This window comes from Balaenoptera acutorostrata, chromosome 5, assembly GCF_949987535.1.
Source record: "Balaenoptera acutorostrata chromosome 5, mBalAcu1.1, whole genome shotgun sequence".
NCBI lineage: Eukaryota > Metazoa > Chordata > Mammalia > Artiodactyla > Balaenopteridae > Balaenoptera > Balaenoptera acutorostrata.
In genome coordinates, this window is record NC_080068.1 from 42,213,128 (window position 1) to 42,234,846 (window position 21,719).

General features: G+C 36.5%; 1 protein-coding gene across 8 annotated transcripts in view; it reads left to right on the plus strand.

The window, feature by feature from the left end:
- The window catches only part of WDFY3 (WD repeat and FYVE domain containing 3), a 285,270-nt gene that overhangs the window by 164,852 nt on the left and 98,699 nt on the right, over positions 1 to 21,719 (plus strand). For all 8 annotated transcript variants that reach the window (XM_057547043.1, XM_057547039.1, XM_057547040.1 and 5 more), the window contains 11 exons: positions 1,132 to 1,232; positions 1,387 to 1,605; positions 5,282 to 5,463; positions 7,279 to 7,510; positions 9,225 to 9,385; positions 11,269 to 11,380; positions 13,138 to 13,328; positions 14,686 to 14,838; positions 19,045 to 19,118; positions 19,202 to 19,363; positions 21,058 to 21,152. In XM_057547043.1, coding sequence (XP_057403026.1) covers positions 1,132 to 1,232; positions 1,387 to 1,605; positions 5,282 to 5,463; positions 7,279 to 7,510; positions 9,225 to 9,385; positions 11,269 to 11,380; positions 13,138 to 13,328; positions 14,686 to 14,838; positions 19,045 to 19,118; positions 19,202 to 19,363; positions 21,058 to 21,152 — 1,682 coding nt within the window. The remainder of the gene's footprint in view (positions 1 to 1,131; positions 1,233 to 1,386; positions 1,606 to 5,281; positions 5,464 to 7,278; positions 7,511 to 9,224; positions 9,386 to 11,268; positions 11,381 to 13,137; positions 13,329 to 14,685; positions 14,839 to 19,044; positions 19,119 to 19,201; positions 19,364 to 21,057; positions 21,153 to 21,719) is intronic.

Genomic DNA, 21,719 nt, shown 5'->3' on the forward strand with positions numbered 1-21,719 from the left:
ATAGCCACATTAATTTATGTATATGTATTATCTATGGCTGCTTTCATGCTAGACTGCAAAGTCATGATGGAGGCTATCTGGTCTGCAAAGCATAAAATATTTATGCTCTGGCCCGCTCTAGAAAATGTTTGTCAACCTCTGATTTAGTACAGTAAGTTACAGATAATATGCAAATTAAAATTAGATTAAAAGCTCTTTGGCTAAGTTTTGTCCTTTTTTCTCTCAAATTACTTAACTTAGTATCTTATACATTATAAGTATTAGTATTTTATACATTATAAGTATTCAGTTACCATCACATTAAATGAATAAATACTTTGAAGTGGCAGAAAAAACTTTAATAGCAGAAGTAACAAATAAAGAATCTAGGGAGTTCCCTGGTGGCCTAGTGGTTAAGATTCCTGGCTTTCACTGCCTTCGCCCAGGTTCAATCTGTGGTTGGGGAACTGAGATCCCATAAGCCACATGGCCAAAAACAAAAAGAGAGAGAGATTCTCCTCTGCTTATAAAAAATAAGTTTAAAAAGTTCTATAATAAAGTATATTAATCATTTAAAAAAAAGAATAGTGAATCTAGAAGAGTATATTTATAAAGTCTGTCAGCCTCAAAATGGACATAAATGCTAAGAGAAAAAGCCTATGTCTATACTGGTTGTTTGTGGGATTCTTCTACATTGATCTAAAACTATAAATTGTATTTTAAGAACATTGTCGTGGGTTAGTATCGAACAATGAATTAAAACATATTTGGGACTGGGCAAAACTAATCAGGACAGTGTAACAGAGGAGAGTGACTCACTAGAAAGGGGCACAGGGGAATTTTTCTGTGGTGATGAAAAATTTCCAATGTCTTGAACAAGGTTATACTTTGGTGCATTTTACCACGTGCAAATTATAGTATGATTTTTTTTAATTTAAATTTTTAAAAATGGAGATTTTTTAAATACATCTTTTGGTATTCTCACACAATTGAAAGAAGGGAAGGACTTTGTTAGGCATCCAGACTTATTCCATGATCTCTTATCTCTGGTTACCCTTAAATAATGGTAGTTTATTTCACTGTGGTAAGCACATAGTAATAAGAGAAGAAAACAGTTGCTCTCTAACATGTACGTTTTCTTTTCTTTAATAGCTGCCTGTTCCTACCCAGTTTGGCCCCTCATAATGCCCCTACAAACAATGCCATCACAACAGGTCTTACCGATGGGGCTGTGGTCAGTGGCATTGGTTCCGGTAAATATTACTTTCTCTGCTTATGAGATTCTTTTTTTTTTTTTCCAGTAGATTATATTTTATTTAGAGATTTTGCTTTTCTTGGCATCTTTTTAAAATATAAATCTGAGTCAACACAAACTCTTTCATTGTTATTTTTCTATTTTCACTTTAGGTGAAAGATTCTTCCCTCCTCCATCTGGCTTAAGCTACTCCAGCTGGTTTTGCATTGAACATTTCAGTTCTCCTCCAAATAACCACCCTGTCAGACTTCTTACTATTGTTCGCCGAGCGAATTCTTCTGAGCAGCATTATGTGTGCCTTGCCGTAGTTCTATCAGCAAAAGACCGATCGCTGATTGTCTCCACCAAAGAGGAACTACTCCAAAACTATGGTCAGTATCTGTCTTTTTCTTTTTGCTTCTTGTGCCTATTAAAAGTAGCACACTTCATTTTAATGGTGGGTTTTAAGGTCCAGCTGGTAATTCTTTTCTAATTTAAATTATTACAGAATAGAACAGGTTATATAAAATCTTGAATATTGTTTACCAGTGAAATTTTAAGGCACCTTCACTTTCAAAAGAGACTTAGATAGAAAACAGTGGAGAGAGTTCCTAAAATAAGGATTCATCTCTACTTGCCAAGAAATCACAGCTTTTGCTAGGAATGCAGGATGCTTGTTTAATATATTTTAGTAGGGATTTTCATTGGCTGTGAATTCTGCTTAACTAATGAATATTCATTGAGCACCTGCCTACCATATGTGCCACTCTGTGCTAGACACAATAACATTTTAATTACTTTATTCATCACTTACCTTCAAGACTTAATACACTCCATTTAATAATCCTAATTCCCTAATTCCCTCCAATATGCCATAATGTTATGTTACTATACAATAGAACTTCAAACTCAAGGCATTCATGAATATCTTCCTAAATGATATAAGTAACATAAAATAGAAATCTCAGTTCACTTAATTTTCTTTGCTCTGGATGTAAGCATTTGTGTATGTATGTATGTATGTGTATGTGTATATATATATATATATATATATATATATATATATATATATATACCTCTTTTTTATCATCTGACTTTGTCTTTTAACTGACTAAATAAAATAATAGCACATATTGCTTCCCCTGTGGTTGGCATTCACATATTAATTGAATATGAATGTTAGCTCCTCAGTTTGATTGTAAGGCTTTTTGTCTTACTTAGGATTCTTCATCATGATCAGCACAGAGTTAGGCATCAATACAGTAAGTGCTTTAAAATCCTAGTGGATACTTTATTTGCCCATTTTGTGGCATTTGATCCTATTGATGTTTTCTTCCTGATTAAAACTATCTGCAGTCTTCAATTTGAGATACCCATTCCTTGTTCTTTCACTATTTCTCTGACCTCTCTTGCAATTTCTTTCAACAGCTTTCTCTTCCATCTTCCCCTTAAAATTAGTATTCTTCAAGCTCTTATGTTTGGTCTTTGTACTCAACCTGTTCTTCATGAGAAAATGTCAATTTCTTTTAGCATTAGGTCTTTTTACCCTCAGGGACTCTGAAGTTAAAAAATTTTGATATGTCTGTGTCCCAGGCTTTGTCCTCATATTTTCAACTGCATATTAGATACCTTAATATGAATAATCCTCCTGAAAAAATTCAAACTGTAATATTTGTTCTTAAAATCTGTATCTCCTTCTATTTTCCTGTCTTGGTAAATGACACCCTCACTAGCAGTTATCCCATCTAGAAACCTCAAGTCATCCTTGAAAATACCACCCCTTCTGCTAAATCTTACTGTATTATGCCTCCTTAACATGTCTTGAATCTTCCTTTCCTCCCTATGTCCGCTGTCATAGCCTTTGTTTAATATTCTTTATCACTTATCTGGATTTCATAGATTTTAATTCTTTGTTTTTGTCTGTCTACCTTACTAGAACTCTTAAGTTCCCACACACAGTGTTATTATCTTTGTAATCTAGGCCCTGCCACCGAAAATAGTGCCTAGCATATATTAGGCCCACAAATATTACATAGAAGTATAAATGAATGAATCAGAAGAAGGAAAAATAAAGAAAAAAAAACACAGATGACTTGAAAGGGAAATAATGAGAAAAGTGAATAATAATGGAGAATTTGGAAAGAAGATAGAATTTAATGGAAAAGTTAGGATTAGATCTAGGGATATTTCAATAAAAAGTGTTTTCTAACTATATCATTTTCACTAAATGTAATTTTCAAGACTACGATAGTATGTGTATGACTAGAAATTATAGTAACATATACCTTAGTAATACAAACGATATTACTATTACAAGCATCCGTCCTCTGAACAACTGTAGTCCATTAAGATGCCTAGGTAACTAAGAGCTGTCAGAAACCAGTTGGCTCACCAAATATCCTGACACACCACTGAATGCTGGGTATATCTCAGTTTAAGCCTGAGTCAGAATGTGAAGCTCTCAGAAAATTTTTATAAGTAATATCTTCTACAGTTCTCAAGAAGAGTAAGTCTAATAACCAGGGAAGGGAGAGGGAACAGTTCTTGGTTTCACCCATAACCCTTTTATCTTTTCATTCTCATCCCTTGGTCCATAACACTAGACCTTTCAAAGCTATTTGACCCTGCTTTTTGCCTAGTTTATTCAAGTCTCTTCCTAATTAGGTCACCTATGGATAAGATGCTGTCTTTGTAGTGGTCTTAACTCATCAGTAGATGTATCTTCTGAATTGTCATTTAAAAATATAATCTTGGGGGACTTCCCTGGTGGCACAGTGGTTAAGAATCCACCTGCCAATTCAGGGGACGTGGGTTCGATCCCTGATCCAGGAAGATCCCACATGCCGTGGAGCAACTAAGCTCATGCGCCACAACTACTCAGCCTGTGCTCTAGAGCCCGTGAGCCACAACTACTGAGCCTGTGTGCCACAACTACTGAAGCCCGCACACCTAGAGCCCATGCTTTGCAACAAGAGAAGCCACCGCAATGAGAAGCCCGCACACCGCAACAAAGAATAGCCCCCGCTCGCCACAACTAGAGGAAGCCCGAGCACAGCAACGAAGACCCAACGCAGCCAAAAATTAATTAACTAATTAATTAATTAAAAAATAATAATAATCTTGGCATTTCAGTATATGCAAATATTAAGATTCCAGAAGTAGAATATTTTATTTGTAATTCTTCAAATAATTTAAACTTTTAATTTTCAGTATATTATAAGTGCTTGTACTGAAAACCGGTGGGTCTGCTTTAAGATACATGGTTAACATAAGCTCTTTTTAAAAATTTTTCTTGGGGTGGAGGAAGGAATGAATTTTTAACATCTGGATTTCTGCTGCTGTCCCACCTTCTCTTGAATTCTTATTAAAGATAAATTAATTTTTAACTATCTTAACATTAAGTTAATACTTAACCCATTATTTCTTGGCATGATTTGGCAACATACAGCGTAGCAGAGACAAGCCAGATTAGAGTCAAGAGTGATTGCAAATGTTAGCAAATCACCAGAGTTGTCAGGTAAAGCAGGAAACTTGGACCAAAAAAATACCTTTCCACTCCATAAATCACCTCCTTACTACCAGCTATTGTTAGACAAGGGTCAGGGCAGTACAACCACAAATTAAAAACAGATAGTTGCCCCCTTGTATCATTGAGAGCATAAAGCAAGAATAAAATTTTTAATTTTCTTGGTTGTTTTTCTAACCAGTGCTATAATCAAATGCATCTCAAACTAGGATTTTAAAAGACCTTTTATAACAGACCATGACAGGTAATAATCAACGAATCTCTTTTTGTTGTCTATTGTAACTTTATTTTACTGTCTATTTTATTTTATTTATTTTTTATTTCATTAGTTATTATAACTTTATTTGATTATAACTATATGTATCTTGAACAGAACAAAGCACAATGTATCCTAGGTTTTAGGTGAAGTTATTGAATGAATAGGGTATTTTCATTTACATCATCATCATATTATTCTAACATAGAGTCAAAGTCTAGATGTGAATAATTGTTAGAATGAGGATGATGTTAAGTTTTTAATTTCTTTGCCCTCTTCATTGTAGTTGATGATTTTAGTGAAGAATCCTCTTTTTATGAGATTCTGCCATGCTGCGCTCGCTTCCGCTGTGGAGAGCTGATCATTGAGGGACAGTGGCATCATCTGGTTCTGGTGATGAGCAAAGGCATGCTGAAGAACAGCACTGCAGCCCTCTACATTGATGGACAGCTTGTCAGCACCGTGAAGGTGAGCGTACTCGTGCTTATAAATCTCAACCTGCTTTTATAAGGTAGTTTAGGGGTGGGTGTGCTTGCCTGTATGTGTATTTGCAGGGGTGTTGTTTTAAATTGCCGTCTTAATTTTAAGTTGACCTCCAGTACCCATTTAAACAATATGTGACAGTCATGTGGCTGGTTAATTCAAGTCACTTTATTAGGAAAGACTCGAAAGGAGGGGTTACAGGGTACTAAAGATGTTAGTGAATATGTCAGTGCTTGAGCCAGATTGTTAAATGCTTTTTCACCAGAGAGAAACCAGTTGGGTGGTTGGAAACCAGATGGATGCCTAAATTAAATAAATTATGAACACAGTATTTTGTCACTTCATTGTTATTACTGTATGCAGTCCAGTAGACTCTGTGCTCCTTTAGAGCTGGAACTGTTTTTATTCATCCTTGTTTTCAGATCACCCAGATTAGTCCCTGATAATAATAGTGATAAGGTGTTCCCTTATTGTTTGTTGAATAAATGAATGTATAAATATTACTCTAGATAGCTGTACTACAGTATGCAGAGGAGAGGCAAGAGAATTAAAGCAACCAGTAAAGAATCAGAAGTTCCTTTTGTGAATCAGGATGAATGCTACTAGTTACTTTCTAACGAATTGAGCTAGCAAGCTCTTAAAATTCTTTAACTTCTAAAAGATGGTATCCATTTTTATAGTGATATCACTTAAAAGAAGCAGCAAAGGTCTACCTTTTGTGTGAATTGAAGTTTAAAAAGCAGTGAAATGGGCAGCCTTTTTGAATACATTTCCTTCCTTAATGATATTTTATTGTGACATTGTGTTTCAGTATGATAAACCCTAAAATGAACTCTGGGAATAGTCATTTATTTTCTTTGTATACAGGATTGCATTTGAAATGGGCTTGTAGATTCTTTAGTAGGTTGCTCCTTCATTATTTTTAGTATCATTGAAAATAAAAATGTCCTCAACTTCTAGAATTGAGAGGTAGGAGATTTATTATTAATATGTTTACATCGTCATCATTACTATGCCTGTGAGAAGTCACAGTCCTGTGAAACCAACTTTAGGTCACATGTTGGTCTTCATACTCATACTGTCAACATCACAAGGAGTTGTTCTTTAATATATGGAATAATAGATATGATCTGAAGCTAGGACAGTGTTACTCATTCTGTCAAGTGATGAAAGCTGCCTGTACTTCAGGAAGCAACTTGAGTTCCTAACCTCTTAACACTCTAATTATATATTTATTGTAATGAATTGAATGATAATTTAAGCATCTTGTCTGTGTAATTTCAAATCTGAGAATATATTTTTCACTGAGATTAAACCGTGTGTGTGTAAATTATAACAGACTATTTTTCTAATACTTTTATAGCCCTTTACCCATTGTAAAACACTTTGCATGAACAATTTTATTTAACAGACTCACACTGAAGGTATCAGAACTAATTTCAAGACTGCCTGAATATCATAGTTGGAAAGCTGTTTTTATATCAACCTGAAAATTTCATAGCAGCATCGTTAATTTGGTATGCAAACCAACCAGATAGTAACAGAATCCCTATATTTGACTGTTGCCCGTTCCAGCGTTAGATAGTTTATCTGTATTACAGAGTTGGATTACAAATTTCCAACTTGCTGATCGGGTTCTAGAATCTTGGCCTGCCCTTATGTTTCTCTGCTCAACAGCTTCTGTACATTCATAAAGTTGTATGGCCTTGGGATAATGAAAATATACACAAAAAGTGGTTATTTTCCTGGTGAAAGTGTTTTGGGTTGAATTTCACACATTTGCTTTCATTTTCTTTATAGCTGCATTATGTTCACAGTACTCCCGGGGGCTCAGGCTCTGCCAATCCTCCGGTGGTTAGCACAGTCTATGCATACATTGGTACTCCGCCTGCCCAACGCCAAATTGCTTCATTGGTTTGGCGCTTGGGACCCACGCACTTTCTAGAAGAAGTTTTACCTCCTTCAAATGTTACTACCATTTATGAACTAGGACCAAATTATGTTGGAAGCTTTCAGGCCGTATGTATGCCATGTGAGTAACATATTCTTTGTTCATATAGTTGTATAAAACTTACCTCCTGTGTTATAGATGCTGCATGAATAAGTGCATATGTGTAGATTAGGTTATACATTACATTTATCCAAAAAAAGGGCCTTCTCCACTTTTCTTCAGCATGATACTATTGACCACTCACTCCTATTCAAAATGCTCTCCTCCACTGGTCATCCTGTGCTTTCTTGTTTCTTGTCTTCATGCCTAGTCACTAGTTTTCCAGTTTCTCTTGTTGGCTCCAAGATGTGGGTGTATACTTTCTAACAGTCTAACTCCAGCCTTCTTCTCTCTGTCATTTCTCCTATTACATGAAGCAGTTTAAAGTATATCTACTCTGGTTAAAGGAAAGAAAGATGGGTCTAGAAAACACACACGTGTATTCTTTAGGTTAGACCAGTTAATATCAGTTTTTCTCGTCTCTTTCTGCAGTCCACTCCTGTTATCCTTTCTCCCAAAAGGAATTTAGAATCAGAGAGTTGATGTTAAGCTACAGTTCCTTTGTAGTACTCTTTCCAAATGATGTCTTCCATTCCCTTGTTCTCATTCTGCCAAAGTTCTCAGAAGAGTTGGGACAAATATGTTGTAAATGGTAATAATCTTATGGCTAAGTAATTTCTCTTTCACTCAGGTTCTTAATTCAGATAGTGTCTGATAATAGCTAACACTGACTGAGCACTTAATGTGTGCTGAATAAGTTAATATGCATGAAGGACATAGCTGCTCTGAGCCCTTCACAAGTATTTTTTTTTTTTTTTAAAGGATTTTCTTATTTATTTATTTATTTATTTATTTATTTTTGGCTGTGTTGGGTCTTCGGTTCGTGCGAGGGCTTTCTCCAGTTGCGGCAAGCGGGGGCCACTCTTCATCGCGGTGCGGGGACCGCTCTTCATCGCGGTGCGCGGGCCTTTCTCTATCGCGGCCCCTCCCGTCGCGGGGCACAGGCTCCAGACGCGCAGGCTCAGCAATTGTGGCTCACGGGCCGAGCTGCTCCGTGGCATGTGGGATCTTCCCAGACCAGGGCTCGAACCCGTGTCCCCTGCATTAGCAGGCAGATTCTCAACCACTGCGCCACCAGGGAAGCCCCCTTCACAAGTATTTATTCATCACCTCAAAACACTGGGACTTAGGGGGCTGTTGTTTTCATCCCCATTTTACAGATGAGGAAACTGAGGTGCAGCGATGTACAGGTCACACAGCTTTTAAGCGATAAAGCAGAGGTTCAAACTTAAACCATCTCGCTTTAAAACTACTTTGCCATGTTGTCTGGAAGAATAAAGAGAGGCATATATGAGGGCTCTCATTGGGAAGGAGACCTAGTGCTACAAAGCTCATAGACATTCCACTCATTTTCATTCCCTTGTTCCTTGGAACCAAGGGGAAGTGTTTTGTGATTTGTTTGGTTAACAGTTAAAACTCTTCCTCTTCCTTTACATTATGCTGTATATTAAGTATATTTTAAGAGTAAAACTTAGGATGTAAAGCTTTATGACTGGATGCTTTTCCTTATTTTCTAATTAAAGAAATAAATGAAGAGCTGGAAATTAAATAAAACAGTTTTTGAATTTAGCTCCCTTGTTCCACTTTAAAAGATTTTCAAGGCTACCCATTTAAAAATGATAATAAGAATTAAAAAGTTGTGTTAGGATCAGGAGAAAAACTGACGATTTTGAAAAGGATTACTCTTCTTTTGAAGGTAAAGATGCAAAATCCGAAGGTGTGGTCCCGTCTCCTGTGTCATTAGTACCAGAGGAAAAGGTGTCATTTGGCCTTTATGCACTGTCTGTGTCCGCCCTAACAGTGGCAAGAATCCGGAAAGTGTACAACAAGTTGGACAGCAAAGCGATTGCTAAACAGGTAAGCAGATTGATTCCCCAGTGGGCTGCTGCAGATTCTCACTGGAAAGATGTTCCAGAGCTTCCTTCTGCGCACCACACAAGTATGAGTGGTTGCTAAAAACAGTGCCTTTCATACATTGTTTCGGTTTATTTGCCTTTGAATTTAAGCCAAAACATATCTAGATATTTAGTTTAATTTGGAAGAGTGAGAATTCAAGTGCATAGTTTATATTAATTCTTATATTTTTATTGGCAATTAAGAAATCAAACTTTAGGAAACTAAAGGAAACAATTGCTATTTTTAAGGCTGTAATTTTTTTCTGGATAACCTACTAAGTGCCGGGCACCATTTTGTTCATGACATAGCAGTAGATAAAGAGAAAATCCCTGCTTTTATTAAGGTTCTTAACATTCTAGTGGAAGAGGCATACGATAATAACTAAAGAAATAACCTGATCATAGAGTATGTTAGAAGATGAAGAGTGCTATGTAGAAAAATAAAGCAGGAAAGGTGAGAGAAAGAAGCTTATAGTTTTAAGTAGGATGGTCAGAGGAGGCCTCACTGAGAAGGTGAAATTGGAGCAGCCTTTTGAAAGAGGTGAGGCAGCAAAGCATGAGAGTATGGAGAATAAGATGCATGTATGGGCAGGTGGGGTTTGCATTCCAGAAATACAAGTGCTAAGGCCCTGAGGAAAGTGCATGCCTGCCACAGAGGCAGGTGTGGCTAAACAAAACAAGAGAAGGCCTGTGGGGTAGGCGAGGCAAAAGTAGAGTCACTTTTTCTGATATGGAGAAAACTATAGGAAGAGTAGTTGGGGGGTGGGGGAGGTATTGAGAATTAAGTTTTGCAAAAGTTTGAGAAACATATTAGACATCTTGTGGGGGGGGGACATCATTGGAAATATGAATCTGAGTTCAGGGGAGAGGTTCGAATGCCACAGGTGTTCATAGGTGGTGTTAAGGCCACAAGACTGGGTACACTTACCAAAGAGTAGATGGAGATGGAGATGAGGAAAGGTTTACAGACGGAGACCTGGGACATTCCAGTGTGACAGCGTTGGGAAGATGATGCAGAAAAGACTACAGAGCCAGCAAGAATGGAGAAAAACTAGGAGAATCTGGTGTTGTAGAAGTCTTATTCACTGTGGCAGATGTGTTAGAGCAGTCAGAAAGATGAAGGCTGGCCATCGGGTTTAGGAAGGTGGAAGTCATCAGTGAGCTTGACAAGACGTTTTGGCTGATTAGAGGAGGCAAAGCTAAGGGGAAGGAAATCAAGAGGCTGGAAGGGAAAGGATTTGGGAACAGTAAGTATTGACAAGCTCTTGTGCAGAGGTTTGCCTGTGAATATATATATATATATAAAATCTTCTAAGGAATATTAACCACATAAATTTATTCTACCGTTCACAACAGAATTAAGTCTATGCCTTATATTTGCTTTAAAAGCACATTGTGTATGTATGTGCAAAATTTAACATTTATTTTGTGTACAGGGCATGTTTTATCCATAAACTTTTGGATAATCTATGTGACATTTACTTGGCTATGGAGTAAAGCAAGCATTATATTCACCAATCAGAAATACTGTGAGGCAGCGAGTGATGAGAACCTTTAAACCACAGCAGAGTCTCATTCAGAAGGACTCCTGAGGCTGTTTCCCAAGACCCCCTCACCATCTTTCTCTCAGTAGACTGTATTTAACTGAGTCTACTCAGGTACCTCTGAGTTTCCACACCTTTGGAAGTATTTGCACATTTTAAAAAAAATGAATACTCATGTTTTTAATATTCTGTTATGGAGAGAGAGAAAAGATATGTTCCCCATCATGTTCTTTTTTCTTTTCTAGTCAAAATGTTCAGACTGTTCCTGTATAGTTACATTTTTCCCTTTCCTATTCTTCAGTTAGGCATCTCCTCCCATGAGAATGCCACTCCTGTGAAGTTGATACACAACTCAGCAGGGCATCTTAATGGACCAGCACGGACAATTGGGGCTACTCTGATTGGATACTTGGGTGAGTCAAATTGCCTTTGTCTTTCAGACTTCTTTATTTGCCTTCACATCTGCGTTCACTTTCTTCACTTGAGTGTGGTGTTTAAGTTCATATTCGATAGTGCTGACCTGTAGTGTTCTTAAAATATTTAGAGATCAATGTCAATCCCAAACTCCAGTCAGCTTTAAAAATTATAATCTTTTATAAAATTCCATTAACTTTTCCCCTCTTTTGTCAACACTGATGAGCACTGACTGTATACTTCTACATAATTTCAAGGTAAAGGTCACACTACATTTAGGGACAGATGTAAAGACTTGGAAATACTGATGATTGCTATTGTTACATGGTTTGGTGCTGCAGTGGTGACACTCATGGTGCTTTTTATTTGGAAATGAGCTAGAAATAAGAGCTTCAGAGTAGGAGCACTGTGGATCCAACTATAATAGAAGTCAGAGCTGCAGAGCCTCTTACCCGATGTCTGCTTAGAAAGAATTGATTGTTTTGGTTAGATAGAATTTTGAGACATAACCCAATCAGACCATCTAAAATTCAGAACTAGCAATTATGTATTTTAGTGTGCAAATCAGTACAGAATATTGGTTCCTTTTAAAATAAACAAAAAGTGTTGTGCTGGTCAGCGTCCTACATGTTTATCAGGCGATTATTATTGTCCCAGCAATGTGCACATCGCTTAACTTTGTTTTTCTTTTTTGGCTATGTTGCATTGATAAAAGTTTCCTTTATGCTAAGGCACATGGTAGTTTTTCTTTTTTCAATTCAGCAAATATTTACTGAGCACTGCTCTGTGTCCTTTGCAAAAATACAGCGGCACTGTGGTATAGTAGAAAGAGCAGTGAATGAAGAGTTCAGAGATTCAGGTTCTAACCCCTGTTCGGTCACTGTGTGGATTTAAGCCAGACATTGAGCTCCGTGGATGTCAATTTTCGTATCTACAAACCAGTAATACTGGCCCTAATTACCTTAGAAGGTAGCTTTCAAAATCCAGTGCCATAGTATATGAAAGTATTGTGGATACTACAGAGCACCCAGAAATATATAATGCATATTAGCTTTATTTTTTAAAAACTCAATCTTGATCAGTAGGCAAATGACATTCAAACAATGTCTTTTTCAAAAAACAAGGTTAGGAATGTAGATGTAAATTTTTTTTTTTTTTTCTTTTTTAATTGACAAAGTTAGTTCCAGTACTGTGTTTCCACATACTTAACGCTCTTCAGGGTCACTGATGTACTGTTACTCAGATTACATAACTAAGAGAAGCTTTGAGCAGTGGTCAGGAATGTGCTCTGCTTGGCTTTTCTATAGGGAATACTTCATCCTTGCCAGGGTGGCTTCTCCATCCCATTCCCCATTTCACAGAGATGAAGTGCTTTTGCTCTCTCCCCAAGTTTATTCTCCAACAGTACCTAGTAAGGCGTTCTCCCTTACTTCAGAAATATATTCCCAAGGCCTCTGTACTTTTGAGTTTTTACATTGCCCAAAGCTGTATAGTAGAAACACTTGTGCTGGCTCTCAAACCCTTTCTTCTCTACTCCCTCCTTTACTCCCAACTCTTCTCTGAAAGTATATATATCAGCATTTATTGCCTTCTCCCAAATTCTACCTTGAATTTTTTTTTTTTTTTTTTAGGATAGAAGGGTTTTTTGTTTTTAGGTATAATTTATAATTAATTAAATATTTCTTAAGATGATTTATTCAGTTCTCGTTTACAGTGGGGAATTTATTTTAATTATTTTTCACTGTCTTTTAATCAGGAGTAAGAACATTTGTTCCTAAGCCTGTTGCCACTACTTTGCAGTACATTGGTGGAGCTGCAGCCATCCTGGGCCTGGTGGCCATGGCTTCTGACGTGGAAGGGCTGTATGCAGCAGTCAAGGCCCTGGTTTGTGTGGTCAAGAGTAACCCACTAGCCAGCAAGGAGATGGAAAGAATCAAGGGCTACCAGGTTTGTAACCATAAAGCTTGGTTGGTCTTCACTTTACTTCACATTAAAAATCTTCTAATTTTCATTGTAGTTCATGTAGTTTCAAACTCTGGAAGAATAGTACTGTCCAAGTAAACTTTAGAAGTTGGTAGTTTTTATTAAAACTAACATATTTCGAGTGAGAATATAAGTTGTTAAGTTGGAGTTATTTTTTTTCTGTGGAAACAGGAATTAAATGAAATAGGGTCATATGACCACCTGCTCTAGAGACTGCCAAGTTGGTAATAGATCCAGAGTTCTCCTGCTTCACCTCGTCTCTCCCCTCCACACCCAGTCATCTGTTACTCCCCCGGCCCCCTTACTGACCTAGGGCATGTGAGAGCCACTGTGTGCCATTACTAGTCCTGAAAACGCATGTGGGATGAAAAATATGTTGTGTTCATGTATTTACAGTCTCTACTAGGTTTAGGCAGAAAGTTACTTATAAGAAGAGAAACAAGTATTTGGCGCAAGATTGAATTCCTCTAGTGTAGATGAAGTACAAATGCCTTCTCTAACTTTAGCCAATAGTTCACTGGTAGTAGATAAGCTGTTTACTGTAGTGTTTTCTGTAGATTTAATTATCTAATTTGATGTTTTGTTTTGTAAAACTTTCAAAACGATAATTGCAGCATTGTTTATCATGAAAAAATAGGAATAATCTAAACGTTCCAATAGTACGAGAATAACTAATAATACTATAGCCATCTCACATATCATTCAACCTTTTAAAATTGTAATTACGGAAACTAGGTCGCAAAAGAAAAAAAATCCTTTGGATAAAATGTTATGGAGAGAACAAGAGTAGAAAATTGTATACACATGATGGCAACAATTTAAATATTTCTGTGTGAATAGAGTTTATGTAAAAGTGGATATTTTTACACTACCAAATGTAAAACAGATAGCTAGTGGGAAGCAGCCGCATAGCACAGGGAGATCAGCTCGGTGCTTTGTGACCACCTAGATGGGTGAGATAGGGAGGGTGGGACGGAGGGAGATGCAAGAGGGAAGAGATATGGGAACATATGTATATGTATAACTGATTCACTTTGTTATAAAGCAGAAACTAACACACCATTGTAAAGCAATTATACTCCAATAAAGATGTTTAAAAAAAAAAAGTGGATATTTTAATAAGAGGATGATGGGATTACCCTGCTTTTCAGATTTTCTCTGATGTTGCATTGTCATAGTAAAAATTTAGAAACCAGCGTAGAGGTCTCAGGAATTGCTCTACTTAGGGTTCTCCAGTGTGTGTTTGTGTGTGTGTATGTGTGTGTGCGTATATGTGTATATGATGATTGACCAACAGGCATTTGGTATTGCTTTCTTTTAGCTGCTGGCAATGCTGCTTAAGAAGAAACGTTCCCTTCTTAACAGCCACATTCTCCATCTAACTTTTTCCTTGGTGGGAACTGTTGACAGTGGACACGAGACCTCCATTATTCCAAATTCAACTGCTTTCCAGGATCTACTTTGTGATTTTGAAGTATGTATATAAACACTAACTGGTAATATATAATCAAGGAACTGATTTCTTATTCTGTATATTGATAGAGTTAACTATTAAACAGTTTTGTCTCTAAGATGTGTTTATGTTCTAAAATTTTATGATGCTCATGTTAATGTCATTAGTAAAATATACAAAGTAAGGTAGTGATTGGGTTCCTTCTTCCCAAAGATATTCCACTTTACAGGTAGTATAGAAGTGAAATGGTGCAATGCATATGCCTAACTATAGCCAGTTTGCTGTTGCCACTGGCATTACAAGAGGCAAACATATTTTCATCAAAAAATTTTGATAGTAACTTTTCCTCAATAAATAGGAGCTAGACCTGAAATTTTGGTTACTAGTAGCTGCATAGTAAAATATTCTTTTCGCCAAAATAGCAAAATTTTTATTTCTACTGTCTTATTACCATAACAGTTTCCACTCTGTCCTCTCAAGGCACCACTTAATCTTGCATTTTTCTTTTCATAATCTTTCTCCATTTCATTTCTTGTTCACAGCACTTTGCACACTCATCACTGTATAAAATCTCCCCCTGTGAGGCTGAGGTCTTTATGAATGCAGAGATCATGTCTATCTTCATCTTTGTATCCCTACCACCCAGAATGGTGCCTAACACTTGGTGTTTGCTGTGATGTCTGGCCCTCACTCTTCTTCTTTGTAACTCTTATAAGCTCGATCTTGTCAGTTATTGTAAATCCCTAACAAACAGACTGTGTGCCCGAATTGCTTTTCTGAAGCTTTATGTGAAAGCTTATTAGGAGCCCTCTTCTAAATAAAAATCCATGGCTTTTACTCAGTTCTCAGTACCCCCAGCTCTCAGCAGCATCTGATGCAGTCCATTTCCCTCTTCTTGCATCTCCTAGTTCTTTTACTAGCTTTTAGGCATCACTCTCCTGGTTCATATATCTTGCTCACTACTTTCCCCATAATTTTCTGGTTATGGAATTTTCATTACTTTGTATAAAAGTGTCCACCTTTGCTGCTTTATCCTTTCCTTTATTTGTGTTTTTTTGTGTTTCTTTAAAAGATAGTAGTCATTTTTTCTTTTTTAAATTTATTTATTTATTTATTTATTTATGGCTGTGTTGGGTCTTCGTTTCTGTGCGAGGGCTTCCTCTAGTTACGGCAAGCGGGGGCCACTCTTCATCGCGGTGCGCGGGCTTCTCACTGTCGCGCCCTCTCTTGTTGCGGAGCACAGGCTCCAGACGCTCAGGCTCAGTAGTTGTGGCTCACGGGCCCAGTTGCTCCGCGACATGTGAGATCTTCCCAGACCAGGGCTTGAACCCGTGTCCCCTGCATTGGCAGGCAGATTCTCAACCACTGCACCACCAGGGAAGCCCTATTTGTTGTTTTCTTTCCTTTAGATTCTCACCCAGTCCCACAGCCTCATTTCTACAGAGGTGACTCACAAACCTAAATCTTTAGCTTGATATCTGAATTCCAGGCTTATTTCTAACTTCTTCCTCAACATTTCCATTTTTATATCCCAGCAACACCTACGCCGAACTTAACATCCTTCCCCAAGTTAGTGCTTCCTTTTAACTTCTGTTTCTATTAATAGCACCACCATTCCCCCCATTCACTGAGGCTTGAAATTGAAAAATCAGCTTCCTCGTTCCTCACTGTTTATAAACAGCCCATATTAAGTCATATAGATTCTGCTTCCACATTTCATGTAGTCTGTGTTTTCTCTTTCTCCTGCTACATCCTAATCCAAGCCCTAATCAATTCTATTCTTACTGAAATAATGATCAACTCTTTCTTCCTTTCCTCAATCTATCCTATATTTTTTTAACCTCATTCTTTCTAAGATATAATCATATAACTTATTAAAAAACTTTCAGTGCTTTTTCTTTCCTACACAATAAAATACACATATCTCAGCCTGATATGTAAAGTTCTGATACACAGACCTCTCATTCTGTTAGAAAATAATTATTGAATATGTTTGAGCCAAGCACTGTATTAGGTGCTAAGGATGTGAAAATAAAAGATAGAGTCCATGCCTCAAGGCATTTAGTGCATTAGAAGAGCAAAGCAAATAGACAATAAAAATTTTGTGAAAGCACAGAGATAAAGGTATGCAGAGAGGATTATGAGAGTACTAAGGAGACCTACTTAATAAGCCTAGCTTTGTATACATCTGGTAATTGACACATTATCTTTAGTTTCAGATTTCTGACTGAAATTCAATATACAAACATCAGAAATTTAGTTGCTTGACAAATTTTGGCTTCATTTTATAGTACTCTGCTCCCTTTGTGGCTTCATATGGCATTCCTAATAACCCCAAACTGTAGTGGTCAATAAATACTTAATTTACCCTATTTTTAAAACAGCTATTTGACAATATAAGTAAAATAATTGTAATAGCATCCAAGCATTTTCTTTTTTAATGGTTGTTCTAGAATTTGCAATATACATGTGTAACAATTCAGTCTGTCTTCAAAGTACATTATACCACTTCACCTATAGTGTAAAAACCTTGCGATGGTACCCTTCCATTTCTCCCTTCCTGTCCTTTGTGCCATTGTTGTCATACATTTTACTTCTATATGTTTATAATCCCCGCAATATTTGTATTATTTTTGCTTCAAATAGTCGATTATCTTTTAAAGGCATTAAAAATTTTTTATAGTCGCCCACATAGTATATGCAGCAAATAGTATTGATGGCATTCTTTATTCCTTTGTGTAGATCCAGATTTCCATCTTGTAATGGAATGATATGTCTGCCTGAAGAACTTGCTGTAACATTTCTTGTAGTGCAAGTTTACTGGTGATAAATTGTCCTATCTGAATAAGTATTTTTCCTTCTTTTTTGAAGGATATTTTTGCATAGAATAGAATTCTAGTTGATGATTTTTATTCTTTTCATACTTTAAAATTGTCAGTTATTCCCTTGTCTTATGTTTCTTCTGGGGTTTGTTGACTTTTTTAAGTTTGTGAGTTTGTCATTTTTATCAGATGGGAAATTTTTTAGCCATCATTTCTTCAGCTGTTTTCCCTGGTCGACACCCACGCCCCTCCAGCGCCACCACCTACACACACCTTTTTTGGGCTGCAGTTACACGTATCTTAGGTTCCTGGCTGTTGTCTCACAAGTCACTAATACTCTGTCTAGTCATTTATTTTCAGTATTTTTTTCTCATGCTTCATTTTGAATAATTTCTGTTGTTATGCCTTTAAGTTTACTGAACTTTTTTCTGCAGTGTCTAATCCTCTGTTAGTCCCAGAGGATTTTCATTTTATGTTTTTCATTTTGAATATTTTATTTCTCATCTGTAGAAGTTCCTTTTGGATCTTCGTTATCTTCTGTTTCTCTCCTCATCATTTTCATATTTTTTGTTACATTCTTTAGCTTATGGAACATATTTAATAGCTTTTAAAACGTCTCAATAATTCTATCATCTCTGTCATTTCTGGGCCTATTTATAATGATTGGGTTTTTTCTCCTACTTATGGCTCATATTTTCCCTTTTTTTTGCATGCTTGGGAACTTGATTGGATGCTAAATTTTACATTGTTGAATGCTAAATTTTTATTCTTTTAAAGAGTATTAAACTTTGCTCTAGTATTGCAGTTCTCTTGATTCTTTTGAAGCATGCTTTTAAGCTTTGTTAAGGTGGACTTTGATTAATCTTTAGTGGTAATTTAGCCCCCCTACTAAGGTATTACACTTCAGAGACCTCTACCCAACCTTCCCATGTATTATGAAGTCTCTATACTGGTTGGTGGGAGTGCAAAGTAGTTTCAGCCCTTTGTGAGTTTTAGGAATTGTTTGCTGCGCCAGTTTGCAGTGGTTATTTCTAGTTTTGGACCCACACAAGATTCCTGTCATTCAGTTTTTGTATTCCGTATTCATTCTATTCAGTATATTGTATTCAGTATTCACTAATAGTATTCAGTCATTGATTCCAGAGAAATTTTCTATAGATCTTGCCTTTCTAGTTGTTTACTCTAGGAGAGTAATTTCCACAGCAATTATCTCTTTATGAACAGAACCAGAAGTCCTATATACAAGCAGTTTTAAAGGGCCACAATAAATAAAAACTAATAAAGTGGTTATATTCAATTAATTATCTAAGTGAAATAAGTTATATCTGCTGCATTTGCACTTATTGGATTGGGACTTGGGGTATTTTTAACCCTAAATATACCACTGTTCTTTATTTTATTATAGGTCTGGCTCCATGCACCGTATGAACTTCATCTTTCCTTATTTGAACACTTTATTGAATTGCTCACGGAGTCCAGGTATTAGTTGATACCTAAATTGTTAGCTGTTCAATTATAGAAGAGATACTAGTACAGTGTATAAAATCTTCTTTTTCTTATAGTGAAGCTTCAAAGAATGCCAAGTTAATGAGGGAATTCCAGCTAATCCCAAAGCTACTACTGACTCTTCGAGATATGTCTTTATCCCAGCCTACCATTGCTGCTATTAGTAATGTGCTGAGCTTCTTACTGCAAGGTTTTCCCAACAGCAATGATCTGCTCAGGTAGTGAAAACTTCTGTATTTGTTTGTTTGTTAACTAAAAGTACCAATGAGGTTAAGATGATTGAGATGAACGTAATTGGTTCCTATGCCTAGGTAACACATGTAAAGTTAATACTATTCAAGATATTTGTAAGGCATGGAAGACATGAATGTATCTTGCAAAGCCAGTTGTTGCCACTAGCGAATAATAGAATTCTGGTGAGAAAAGTTGTTAAAATTAACCCAGTGAGGCTGATTGTCCTGGACATAAAAATGTTCAGTGTAGGAATTCTTGGTCCACAGCCCTCTTCCCCAGGCCTTGCTACTTCTCAGGTGTACGTGCAGAAGCACATATGCACATGCACGTACACCCAAAGCGGACATGCCATGTCTTTTGTATTTGTTCTCTATCACCCAAACTGATGGTGGTATTTTATTGTTGTATATTCAGACCTTTTATATGAGTATTATTTTGCTGCCAATGTGAAATACGGCTTAAGACATATTTTATGGAGTGTATGTAGAACTGTTCTAATAGGCACGTGATAATTCTCATCTTGACTGAAAATGGAAGGAAAAAAACTACCTAAGATATTTTCCAAGTAGAGAACTGCTTAAATTAGACTTAATCACTGCTTGTCATGTAATTGTTCAGGTATCACAGGTGAAATCACACATTATTGCTAGAGTATTCCCAGTAAACTAATCTCTAATTGGTGTAGCATATAAATCACTCATTTTATATACAGTTATCTTGAAAGCATTTTTTTTTAACTTGGTGACAGATTTAAAACTGGAGTTTAAAAATTATCTTGGAGCTTGTCATTATTATTAACAATATTTATTTAGGTCTTATCCTGGTGTTATGAAGATCACTTTGCTGAAATTATCACTGAAACCTATCAAGGCTTTTATTTTTCTCTACATTACAAATTAAGAAATTAAAGCCCAGAGAGTTTAAGCTACTTGCCCCAAGTAACATGATTAAAAACTGATAGAGCTAGGATTTTAATCTTACCTGTGTTTCCAAACCCCAAGTACTTAACTACTAGGCTACAGTAGATCCATATAGATAATGTTAGGACATTTTAATTTGGATCATACCGTTGGGTTTTTGAAATTTGGATTAGTGCATTAAAGGACTCATATTTCTGATGAAGTATATTTTTCCCTATACGTATTTTTTTTTTAATTTTTTTATTTATTATTTATTTTTTTTTTTTTTAATTTTTGGCTGTGTTGGGTCTTCGTTTCTGTGTGAGGGCTTTCTCCAGCTGCGGCGAGTGGGGGCCACTCCTCATTGCGGTGCGCGGGCCTCTCACTATCGCGGCCTCTCCTGTTGCGGAGCACAGGCTCCAGACGCACAGGCTCAGTAGCTGTGGCTCACGGGCCCAGTTGCTCCGCGGCATGTGGGATCCTCCCAGACCAGGGCCCGAACCCGTGTCCCCTGCATTGGCAGGCAGATTCTCAACCACTGCGCCACCAGGGAAGCCCCCTATACGTATTTTAAAACATTATAGCATATATAATGTTAATTGCAACAGTTCGAGGGAAAGCAAATGAAATATAATCATGTGAGGTCTGTAAAAGATTAGTTAAAATAAGAAGTACTATTTTGTTTTCCATTTCTTTGCTTTTTGTTTCTTAGTGTTTTGTTGTTTGTTTCGGAGAGAGAAAAAATAAAATCTATAACCTCTTTTTTCTTGTATTTAAAGGTTTGGCCAGTTTATTTCTTCTACTTTACCAACCTTTGCAGTTTGTGAGAAATTTGTAGTTATGGAAATAAACCATGAAGAGAAGCCTGACACTGGTGAGTCAATTCTGGAGCTTGGAACCTAATTACTATACCCTGTTTTCTTCTGACACAAGTTAGACCTGAATTATATGTGACACTATTATATTACTTTTCTCCTTACATTACTTTTTTTGGTCTTTCACAGATGTATTTGTCTTAGACCAAGCCTCTACAGTATGCAGAAGTACAGAATTACCTACAAATTGAATAGGGTGTGAATTTATTTTAAAAATAAAACCTTTCCTATTTTTACAGGATTTATAGCAATGTTCCTTTAAATAATAAACTCTTCCAGTTAATTTTTGAACATTATTTTTTTTAATTTATGTAAAACTCTTCAGAAACATTGATTCTTGCTAAAGTGAATTGTATCTATATTGCAGTTATTTTTATTTCCCTGTTAAATATTTAATAGTCATTGAGGGAAAGAACATTTTACTAGAATCACTTTATGTAAGTGTAGAATAAAATTTTCTTAAGTTGTAGTTCCTGGGACCATGACAACCACTTTTTTTTTTTTTAAAAAACTTTCCTCCCTTGAAGCATATTTTTCTCTTGTTAGAATGTATTTTTCCGGTTGTG